We start from the raw sequence: 12,542 nt of genomic DNA on the forward strand, positions 1-12,542 counted from the left end.
TTTCAATGCCACTAAACTTTGGTGTGGGTGATACTTTTAGTGCTCTCAGCTCAATCCAACTGCACATTTGAGAACACATCGGACTATGTCTACCTTCCTCTGTTGACTCCACAATCTGTTTTTAATAATTTAATGCACTTCATGAATCAGTCTATTGTTCATGCACGGGGAATGGACATTACTGGCGATGCTTGAATTTATTGTCTATCCTACTTGTCTCTGTATAGATAACCAGGTTTGGAGTCATACGTAAACCAGAGCAAGTAAAAGCAGCAGATTTCCTCCCCTTGAAGGAAATTAGTGAACCAGATGGGCTTCCATGGTCTGGAAACTTCATGCTCACCATTCCTGACACTAGTGTTATCATTACAGATTTATTTTGCTTCTTTTAAATTAATCTACTGTGTAGGGAATCAAAGTTATCTCTCTGAACCAATGGTCCAGGCTGTTGGTCCAGGAGGATAGAGAGTTAGAGTGCACCTACACTAACTGTCCATCCTCCCCAGTGAATACTGATGTGAAGTATTCATTCAGGACAGCACACATATCTGCTGGCTCCATACAAAGACTTCCCTTTGGGTCCCTGTGACGTCCTTTTCTTTCCTAGTTACCCTCTTGCTTCTAGTCTGTTTATAAAAGGTCTGGGAATTTTCTTTAGTTCTGTTGGTCATTTTATGTCCCCTCTTTTGTCCTGCTAAGTGCTTTCTTAAGATCTCTCCTATATCCTCTGTAAACTTCAAAGGACTTACGAGAATAATTTCCCATGCCTGAAATCACTTCAAATCTATTTCCCTGGGCTTTGACTCTTCATAATTTATATCCGTCAATTAAGTCTTCACTCAACCTCCTCTGTTTCAAATCAAACCCCACCTATCCCAGCTCTTCTCATAGCAAAGTTTTCCTGTACTGGCAACTTCTTCATAGGTCACATCTGCTCTCTTTCCAACGCTTCTTTCTTGTAAGGTGGGGACCACAATTGTGTGCAACATTCTCTGGCCTAACTAGTATTTTGTGCAATTCTAGCAATACTTCCCTGCACTATATTCTATGCCTTGGCTGATAACAAAAGCATGCTGTTAGTATTTTTAACAACCTTATTTACTCATCCAAGTGGCACATCAAAGACCAGAGATAGAGGCAGTGGAGAATCCTGGTTGGGTAAAGCTGTGCTTGTAGAAACCGACCCAAAGTCAGAGGAGGCTCTCACCAAGAGGTTGTGTACAGTCTGTGCCTGGGTAACAAGCTCTGTCTTAACAGAAGTCCATAAGTCGATTTTGTGTGTAAGTCAGAAAATACACAAAGATCACTTGATATGGTAACCATACCTCTACAGAATTGTAATGAATGGCATCAAAAGCACATAAGACTGATAAGAAAGAAGAATTCCTGAAAGCTGAGAGAGAGAGAGAGAGAGGGAGAGAGAGAGAGAAGAATCTAGATCTGCTGTTCGTAGGAACAAACATGTACAAACAACAAACTTCTGAATTTAGTATTACTATGGGGGACTCGTTTGCATGTAGGGGTGTCTATAAGTCGGGTGTTTGTGACCCAGGTACAGCCTGTATAGGAGGAACTGAGGATGGGATCCTTGGGGAACTTTTGTTGCAATGGTACAAGAGCAGAAAAAGAACTCCGTCAACAATCAAATAGATGAAATCACTTCATTTACTTTCCAACTTTCTCCTGATTGTAATAAACATTCTTCTGTCTACCCCACCCCCTGGGAAATCACGTGTAAGAACAGGATGAGAATCTTCTTCACTGTCTTTGTAAACAGTGCAAAGAAAATGATTGGAACGAGCCAATATGACTCAAAAAAGTATGAACAGTAGTCACAGTTCATGACATCAGACATTGTAAGTCCAGCCTTTTAGTTAGGATCTACTTCCAAAATGTAGTGCAGGGAAAACCAATGGCCAACTTTAACACTGGCAAATCATACAAAGATAAACTTTATGCCAAAGTAATTGGCTTTAGTGACTCAGTTTGTACCACACCTTTTCCTAACAACAGCTAATGTTTCTACTGAACTCTGTGGGCAGAAAACAAATGAAGTTACAGAGCAGAGTTTAAAGTGGACAATATGCAAGGGTGAAAAGGGAAAATTTTATAAAGGGCAGGAAGTACACTGAATGAGAGGGGCAAAGAAACTTGTCAATGATTGCTAGTGACAAATGACAGAAGAATATTAGCCATCCATTAGACTCCTCTCCCGATATTTAATTGAAGTTAATGGAAAATATTTCTGATCCCTTTCTAGAGGGAAAAACACTGCAATGGAGGGATTTCGAGATGGTATTTGAAAAGACAACAATTCAATAAATATCTCATCAAAGATCGTGAACCAGGTGTGGGTCGGTTCTTAGCTGCCAAGTGTTTCTCCCCATTTTTCCTGCTTATTTCCAGTTTTTTTCCCCTCATGATGTCCCAGTCATGATATTGACATAAGTGCAGCTCATTCACCCCCACCCCCACCCTCATCCAACAGAACAACCACTCCTCCAAAGCAAATCAGCAAATTCAGCTCTTTTAATAAAAGATGCTTTACAGTGCGCAACGAGTCAATTTTGAATTAGTTCTGATCTAAGAGCTAAGCTAAGCTTCCAGAATTTTCTCTCTTTCATTTTAAAACAGGGTCCATGTGGCGCAATGAACAATGGCCCAGCTGTACTACAAAAAAGCCAACTATTCTCCATACATAGACCGGATCCCATTGCAGATAGTGCGTGCAGAGAATGAGCTGTCGCTGGAGGAAAAGGCTTACCTGAATGCAGTGGAAAAGGGTGATTATGCCAGTGTGAAGCAGGCTCTGGAAGAGGCCGAGATCTACTTTAACATCAACATCAATTGCACAGATCCTCTGGGACGCAGTGCACTCCTCATCGCCATTGAGAATGAAAACTTGGAGATCATGGAACTGCTCCTGAGTTTCAGTGTGTACGTGGGTGACGCCTTGCTTTATGCAATACGGAAAGAGGTTGTTGGAGCTGTCGAGCTTCTGCTGCATTACAGAAAGCCAAGTGGAGAAAAGCAGGTAATTAATTTACTTCATATTTGTGTCAGTGCGTTTAAATGTTTGATCCTACACAGAAGGGGACCGTAAGGTTACAGATTGGACATCAGGGTCTGTACTTGATGATGGGACTCAAGTTCATGCTGCAATTCTTCCTCACGGTGGGATTTTCCATTGTGTCTCATGCCAGCCACCTTCTCACGAAGGATGTCCGTCAGAAACAAGGCAACTGGGGAAGCAGGTTCCTTGACCAAACAAAATAAGAAAGTGCTGGAAAAACACAACAGGTCAGGCAGCATCTGTGGAAAGGGAAACAGTCAATATTTCGAGACTGTGATCCTTAGTCAGAGCTCAGAAAGAGAGCGATGCTTTAGATTTCAGTAGGAGAGAAGGTGGGGGAAGGATGAAACAAAGGGAATGTCTGCATTAGGATGAGACAAAATGGCTAATGGCAACAAGTTATCAGCGCATTAAGATTCTTGGTCTGTGTAATGTGTTGTTAATGGTATGGTAATGGGACCTGCCTGGCAGTCTAGACTTGCATGAGTAGGATGAGAAAAACTGAGCCCATGTGATATAAAAACAGAAAATGGAAAATGCTAGAATGGTGGAAATTGCAAAGCACAATCCGTTGAATGTGGAAGCTGCTGGAGTGGAAGAAAAAGACCAGGAGAATGCTTGTTGTTCTGTCCAGGAGGAGAAGGGGTACCAGCAGAGGTGCAGGAAATAGATTTGATGCAGTCAAAGGCTCTGTCTACTATGGTAGAGATGAAGCCACAGATAAGGAAGAAGGAAGAGTTGCCTTGACCACCTTATTTCCAGAACGCAGTGCATGAATAGTGATTTGTGTGGGGACTGGAAGGGGAATCTACTGCAAATGTAAGCTTTAAAAAGCCCACTGGGCAAAAAATTGGGAATGGCCTATTCTTCTGGTACATTACCAACAGCACACAGATGACATGTGCTTGAACCAGGAAGTCCAGAATCCGCCATAAACTGGACCTCAATAATTTAGTCCTGCTGCCAGAGCCTGACATATCTCATGAAACAGCTTGTCCATTTCAAAGGGATTACGTTTGGACTGCTTACAATAGTCCTAGGCTCCTGGGGTACAGGTGAGGAAGGGGAGTGTGGAAGATGACTCTTTGCATAGGGATTGTGCTCCTGGGTGGATCCGAGAGGAGAAGAGGCTAAAGAGCCAAGACACATCTGGAAAATAAATTCCCATGCTTCCCCATTGGCAGCTGTTTCCTAGCCGGAGTGTGCTGAAGATTCCTGAGCCTGATCCATCCAGTCTAGGAGAGGGATCCAAAAATCACTGTAAGGCCCTCATTTGTTTTAACTGACCACCAGAAATACCCAAAAATGCATCCCAAAATTGGTGCTTTTTGTTTCCATTTATGGAAATTGGGGATGGTGGGTTCCAAATTCATTGCCAGAAATCCTCAGCCGGACAGTAAACATTACACTCAGACTATTAATTATGACCTTAATCAATTAAAAAATAAGCTAAATGTGCAACAATATGGATAAAATTCTTTTCTGATTGATCTCTGGGGAAAGACTTCACTAGAGCAATGACAAAATCATGCAGTAAAGTTACGGTTAACTATTAACTACCTCTTCATTTTAGTTGTAACTGGGGACGGCTGGTGAGCAGAAAAGCCTGAAGAGCACCAGAAAAGTAATCAGATCCAAAAATAATCCTTTGAAGCTGAATTGGTATAAGGCTAGACAGAGTAGAGGCAAGAACCTATAAAGATAAAAATAGATTTGAAATAAAATGAGTTAGTTGTTGTGGTTACACTGACAGAGCTTTAATGGAAGAGAATGCTTCTTTGCGAGGACCATACTTGGGGGCAGAGTGGGATCTGGTGTCAAGGTAGATGTGAGCAGGGTGACTTACATACACACTCCCAAAGTCTGCAACCGTAATAAAAAGCTTTATTGTGAGTCATGATCAATTTAAACAATTCTGCATTCTCCTCTGCAAGAGAAAAAAATCTGTAGGACCGAAACATTCATGAATGATTAACTTCACTGGAAGCAATGAACAGGAAATATTATTGAGTGTGAACCAGGAGTCTGGAATCTCAAGGAACCAATGCACACATTTGATATTTTTCTTATGGTATGCTCTTATTTCTAAAATGTCATCAGAGGAGAGAAACTGATTAGATTCTATTTTTTGGAGTTGCAAAATTGGTGCAATATTGCTTTTTCATTCAATGACCCTAGCAGATGTAGATATAGGATTTTAACTTACTAGATGGCTGTAATAGATCACAGGATTCCCAGTTAACACAACATAGCTAATTTTGTCAACACAAAATCCTTAGGTTGTAGGAATTTTTTTATGATTAATATCATCAGCTTTACTTGAGGTTACACATAAAACCTGTTCACCTTTACACAAATATTATTTCTGCACTACTTTAACTCCACAAAGGCAGGGGAGAACTGCAAGTGACATGATTCCATGAAGGTGTAATATTGGAGAGAAACTTGCCTTTAAAGGTTCTAATGGCACTAGTGAGGCACACTAAAGCTAAGGAAGAGCATTTGTGAAAGATCTTAAGCCTAGAACTGGTACGCAGAAATCACAGCTTCTTGATTTGTTTTTCAACATGCATGGCACCAGTTCAGAGAAACAACTGAATTTTCATTTTAAATGCTCAGATACTCAGAGATAATGCAAATTTCCTGCTTGATACCATCTTCTTGGCATAACACCAAGTTATGGAGTTGAGTTGACTTGAGCAGAATCTGTCCAGAAGAGAGCTGTCTCTGGGCAAAAGAGGTAAATATTGCTAACTGTAGACAAATGAATTCCAGTTCGAAAAGGTAGTATTAGTCAGAAACAGGATTTTGGAAGGAGTGCTAATTACTCAATTGGTAACTCCTGGTGGGAGATGGCACTTGCAAAAATAATGCTGAGAAATTATTAGTCCACAGCCTTTCATTTTCCTTACATTTGTCATAAACTCAAGGTCAGTGGACACATAGATCAGCACTGATATTTTCAATATATTTAGAATGAGAATCAGGTTTATTATCACTCACTTATATGCCATGAAATTTGTTGTTTTGCAGCATCAGTACAGTGCAATTGAACATAAAGATTACTATAAATTACAAAATAAATAAATAGTGCAAAAAATGGAATAACAAAGTAGTGTTCATGGACCGTTCAGAAATCTGATGGCGGAGGGGAAGAAGCTGTTCCTAAAATGTTGAGTGTGGGTCTTCAGGGTCATGTACCTCCTCCCCGATGGTAGTAATGAGAAGAGGGCATGTCCTAGATGGTGAGGGTCCTTAGTGATGGATGCCGCCTTCTTGATGCACCGCCTTTTGAAGATGTCCTCGATGGTGGGGAGGGTTGTGCCTGTGATGGAGCTGGCTGAGTCTACAACCCTCTGCAGCTTCTTGCAATCCTGTGCATTGAACCCTCCATACCAAGCTGTGATGCAACCAGTCAGAATGTTCTCCACTGTACATCTATAAAAATTTGTAAGAGTCTTTGATGACATACCAAATCTCCTCAAACTCCTAACAAAGTAGAGCCATTGCGTGCCTTCTTTATGTTTGCATCAATGTGTTGGGCCCAGGGTAGATCCCCTGAGATGTTGATGCCCAGGAACGAAACTCCTCGCCCTTTCCACCACTGACCCCTCAATGAGGACTGGTGTGTGTTCCTGAAGTCCACAATCAATTCCTTGGTCTTCCTGAAGTTGAGGGCAAGGTTTTTGTTGCAACACCATTCAACTAGCCAAACTATCTCGCTCCCGTAGGCCTCCTTGTCGTCATCTGAGATTTTACCAACAACAGTGGTGTCATCTGTGAATTAATAGATTGTGCTTGAGCTGTGCTTAGCCACACAGTCATGAGTGCAGAGAGAGTAGAGCAGTGGGCTAAGCGCTCATCCTTAAAGTGCACCTGTGTTGACTGTCAGCGAGGAGGAGATGTTATTGCCGATCTGCACTGACTGTGGTTTCCCAGTAAGGAAGTCGAGGATCCAGTTGTAGAGGGAGGTACAGAGACCCAGGTTTTGAAGTTTTGTGGTTAACACTGAAGGGGATGATGATGTTGAACACCGAGCTGTAATCAATAAACAACAGTCTGATATATGTTTTGCTGTTGTTTAGGTACTCCAAATCAGTGCAAAGTAGTGTATCCCCAATCCAGGATTCCTGGTCTTCTTGAAGAGAGGAGTCTCACTGACAGAAAATGGATCTCCTTGCCGCTTCTGATCCAGATATTGATGGGGTAGAAGATTATTTTGAGTCCAATCAGCTCAAAATCCAGAGCTTATTCAATATTGAGCTTTTGGCTTCAATTGCATAATGCCAGCAAGCTGTCAATCCCAGTTAAACATCCAGAGGCAGATTGCAGTTGGCTTCATACCTATCTGGGCAGCTGGCAATAGCTTTCAGGTAGGTCCCAGGCAGAGGGGGAGGAGAACAGATGTAGTAACAGAAGCACAGCCAGATTCCAAGAGGGTTTTTAAACAGACATTCGGCCCCTAGTCAGCAAATACAGGTTAGTGTAATGGCTGTTTAAGCAGCTGCCAGAGACATCTGAATATCACTTGCGGCAAAATGACATTGAATCCTTCGAGTGCAGTGAACAAATAAAAAAAACACATCAAAAGATTGATCAGAGGAACCTGGAGAGCCCTAGAAAAAAACATTGCAGAGGCCAAAAATAATCCTTTGATATTGCAATAGTGTAAGGACTGACAGAATATAGACAAAAACATGAAGAAATAAAAATAGCCTTGAAATAAACTGAGGTAGATGCACTGAAAGAATTTAAAGCAACAGTATGTTTCCCTGTAATGATTGTCATGGGAGTTGAGTGCCAGGGCAGATGTGAGTTGGATGACATACATTCAGACTGCCAAAGTTTGCAACAGAAAGAGCGGGCTTTAATGTAATCAAATCTCATCAATTCTCGACTCTCATCTCCAATACAAAAAAACGTAGGAGTGATATCTTCACAGGTGATTGATGTCAGTGGAGACATTAAACAGGACATGTTATTGAGTGAGAAGTGGGATTTTGAAAACTGCGAAGGAAATGGAAGATTACATTTGAGATTTTTCTTGATGTCTGCTCTTCTAAAATGTCAACAAAGGAAGTAATTTACATGAGATTCTGTGAATACTGAAATCTTTTTTGTACTGAGTAATTCATTTAGTAGTGTATTGAACCCACCCCCCTTCAAAAATAAACTGGTAAACGTAGCTATAGGATTTTAGCTGACTTACTGGACTTGATAGGATCCCACAAGGTAGCACAACTAATTCTGTCAACATAAAATCCTTAATCGATTGTTAGTAAGATCAGCTTTACTTGAAGCTTGCGCACACAAACTGTTCATCTTTAGTATAATATTTGTTGTGTACTTTTTCAAGTTAGCAAAGATAGTAGACAATTAGTGAGATGGTTCCATGAAGCTGCAGACTTGGAGAGAAACCTATATTCGAAAGTTCAAATCTCATAAGTAAGGTGCAATAAAGCTAAGGAAGAGAATTTGCAATGAATCTCAAGCCAAGTACTGTTATGCTAAAATCACTGTTTGTTGATTTTCTTTTTCATCGTGTATGGCACCCATTCAGATAACCAAATAGAATTTGCATTTAAATGCTCAGATTTGTAAAGTGCAAAATTCCTGTATGGTGCTATTTTCCAGCAAAATCCAGAGACTTGAGGCTTATTCAAAATTTTGGTCTGAACTGCATAATACCAGCAAGCTGTCTATCCCATTTGACATCCATTGGCAGATTATAGTTGGCTTCTATCTAGCCAGACAACTGGCAACAGTTCTTAGTTGGGACCCAGACGGGTGGGGGTGGGGGTGCAGGAAGCTACTGTGGCAACAAATGCATAGCTAGACTTCAAGAAGGTTTTAACACAATATTTGGAATTGCCAGAGACCATTGTGAATGTTGCCTGAGACAAAATTACATTAAATCCTTGGATTCCAGGACTGTATGAAATGCTCCTTTTTTGCCCCAATGTCATGTTCAAACTGTGGGCATTTTCCTTCACTGTGAATCAAAATCTATTAGGTCATAAGTGACATGAGTTGGCAACAGAGTTAAACCATAACAAAATTCTTTCTGAAAACATTCCCCAACTTGCTAATTGCAATGAAATCATAACTGTTCTTTTAAAAGTAATCTTATATTTGCTGCACATATTCTAACCAAGAAAGTTTTAGGAGAAAGAACCTACCAAGAAAATTCACTTGCTTAATTATATTTAAAATTTATTCACAGATCATTAGTGTCATTGAGCAGGTCTGTATTTATTTTCTATCCTTGTTGCCATGAGGAGGTGTTGGTGAGCTGCCTTCTTGAACTGCTGCAATTCTGTGTACTGGCTTGATGCAACTGGAAGGTTTTTTTAAGGCCACTTTTGAAGACAGTTAATATTCAACCATGCTGGAGTCATATATTTGTATTAGGATGATAAGTTTCTTTTTTTGAAAGATGTTAACAAAACAGATGGATTTTGACAACTGTCTTCTGTAATAATTTTTTCACCAGCTAACCTTTCCAATTTTTTTAATTAAATTCAATTTCTTAGACTGTTGCAGTGGGATTTGCACACATCCTCTCTGGACCTCAAATCCAGTGATTAGAACTTTTAAAAAATCAAATACATGTAAAGGCAAAAATTGGTTCAATATAAAATTACCATTCAGAGTCTCAAATTTATTTACATTATTCATTATAATCTTTGCATATTACAGAGGAATAATAATTACAAATCCTCATTCTGTGGAGCAAAGTTATAAATGCATTTGTGAAGATTTCGTCTGTTTGTTATTCACAGTGAAAGCTGTCAGAATGTGTTTATAATTTTGTTGGAAAAGGGAGGAACTCTTTGGCAACATATATTTGGACACAACAACTAGTGGAACTCCCACCCCTCCAATTTAGTATGAGCAATTTAAATGTACATTCACTAATATCATCCAAATTATTTCTGGTTTATAGTTTTATTTCATGCTAAACCTATGTGGCAATTATTTCACAGTGTAGGTTTTATCATACATCCAAACCCTTCATTCAAGTCTTTCGTGAGCCCTCTCGATGTCTTGACCACCAATGAAATTGTATTATGCAAAATGAATTAGCACATGGAAGTCATTTCAAGGCTGTAGTCCTATCTTATATGATTTAATATTATCAAGACCCATTAAACTAAAGCATTAACATCAACTATTCATTTTGTCTCTATAATACACAACCTCCTATAGTGGGGAGTTCCATATCTCTGATGTATCACCAAATTCTCAATTATTCCAAGACAAAATGACCCTAGTGGATGTTGAGTAAACAACTTGGACTACACAGGGGAGCCATTTATTGACCTACATTTTCCAGATTTCCAACATTTATTGTTCATTATTCAAACAAATCATCTTCCATATGAATGCAAGGCAGTGAATAGGACTATTCCATAGGAGTGGCAACAGCAGTGCCAACAAATGATGCATCACTAATGAGCAATAAAAAGAATATATACAAGGGATATTGTATATTGCAATCAGTATTGCAGAAAGAGTGTCGATCCGAAACATTTTCTCCTGAGAGACAGCAGTGTATTCTCACAGTTTTCATGCAGAGGAGAAAAATCAATGAAATGCATCTCCCCCCCCCCCTCCCCATCTGCATGTAGATGTTATAATCTAATTAATTTGCTACTAATTAACTTCTGTAACAATGTTGGTTAATTTATAGTGGACTTACCAAGGAAAGGGTTGTTAGCATTGTTAACTCAAATTAACATCAAACAAATTGTGCTCAGGAAGTGCATGAACTAATTGAGTATAAGAAGTTATGGATTGAGAAAAAGACATGGATTTTTATCTTCATTCCTTCTACAGATCAAATACAATCAAATCTATCAGGAATTTTAATCAATTCATTAATTACTTGCAGAAAAATTCTATAAAATTCACTCCATAGCCCAAATTAAGTAATGTTCAGAGCAACACCCATGTTCACACCACTGGTACCCAATATTGGCCAGCTGATTTACACTAACACTGTTTCCATGGTCCTGACGGCACAGGTACCATGTTCCATCAAGTTCAAGTTTATTGTTGTAATAGGCATACATACACATGAAAATTAGTTATTTGCAGCAGCAGCATAGTACATTGCAAGAAGATGACAAGCATAAGAGCTGACATAAACTTAAGTTAACATAAATTATACATAACATACATGTGCACAACAAAAAGCATAATGACACCAGTGCAAGATTGAAAGAGAGGGAAAAAATATGTAGTCCGAGTTAGTGTCAAGGTTTTTCAAGTCGGTTCAAGAAGCCAATATTACCTAAGACTTTCGTCATATAAACCTGAGTTAAGTTTTAGTACCCAGAGGTAAAATGATAATTTGCTAACTTCACCCTGTTGCCTTATGTAATTTTTTTTTTGCAATGGGGAACAAATTTTAGCTGTTTTTTCTCCCCCTGAGAAGATGGATTTGGTTGCATTTCCCTGAACATATGTAAGGGGTGGTTTAGTCCAGCCATGAAGAGGATTAGTTAGGAATATGGCATATGGTCCTTGCAACCTGCTGCTAGAATAAAGCTACATTCAAATCAATATTGAAAATGTGTGTGAATATCTTCCCATTGTAAAATTCTCCATGTTAGTAAAAAGAAAAATGTAGCAAAATCTTGTGAATTGCTATAGTGACAACTATTGTTCGCAGTTCCATTTTCTTGTTGATTTATCTGCAGTGCTTCCTTCAAGCTCTTCAGAGAGCTTATCATCAATTTCCCCATTGATAGCATATGTCTAGACTTGGCAGGAGGTGATTTTTATCAGTAGGCATCAAGAAATGTTGATATCACCCCACACTCACAGATCAATGAAGAATATTTCCATCATTAATAATCCAAATCTACTATCAGACAAATCTTTTTCTTACAACTGTACTGCAACTGCTAAATGAAGAAAATGATTTAAAGCAATTAAGATGTGTTATGGATTTATGCATATTCATTATTTATATTTTGACAATGATTTTATAAAGCTCTTAATGCCATAAATCTTGATAAATTGCTGCCATTATTCTGTGCAAACCCAAAAATTCATAAAAAATCAAAATAAATGCTGAAAAATAAACATTGATTTCATCAGCTGAAATTATTGAGAAAAAAACCCAAATTCTGCCAGATGTGATTTGTTATGTGGAGTCCCTCATGATCCACTGTTCAAGATCCCTTGTAGACGATCCCATGTGCTTTGTTATATAACTAGAGTAGCTAACTCTGATTGGGTGTAATCTTCTAGGTTTCATGACACGATCTCCTGCCTCAAACTGCCCCTCCCCACACTCATGTCAGTGGTCCATCCATCAGGCACCTTGCCTTCCCTCATTGGTTTGAAAGGAAAAGATTCTTACTTTATTGGATCAAACTTGACTGTTAGTAGAAAAAAAATCTATTGCCTCAATAGTTTTGTCTATTAATATCTCTGAAATGTTAATAACCAGAGGGCC

The 12,542-nt window shown here is 39.1% G+C and overlaps 1 protein-coding gene across 3 annotated transcripts in view; it reads left to right on the forward strand.

The window, feature by feature from the left end:
• Positions 1 to 12,542, forward strand: part of LOC127573181 (short transient receptor potential channel 5-like) — a 74,441-nt gene that overhangs the window by 16,725 nt on the left and 45,174 nt on the right. For 2 of the 3 annotated variants that reach the window (XM_052021163.1, XM_052021164.1), the window contains one exon: positions 2,635 to 3,034. In XM_052021163.1, coding sequence (XP_051877123.1) covers positions 2,657 to 3,034 — 378 coding nt within the window. In that variant the 5' untranslated portion in view covers positions 2,635 to 2,656. Of the gene's footprint in view, positions 1 to 2,260; positions 2,349 to 2,634; positions 3,035 to 12,542 lie in introns of all 3 variants that reach the window. The other variant, XM_052021166.1, reaches the window with a different exon arrangement.

The sequence above is a fragment of the Pristis pectinata genome, chromosome 8 (assembly GCF_009764475.1).
Source record: "Pristis pectinata isolate sPriPec2 chromosome 8, sPriPec2.1.pri, whole genome shotgun sequence".
Classification (NCBI taxonomy): domain Eukaryota; kingdom Metazoa; phylum Chordata; class Chondrichthyes; order Rhinopristiformes; family Pristidae; genus Pristis; species Pristis pectinata.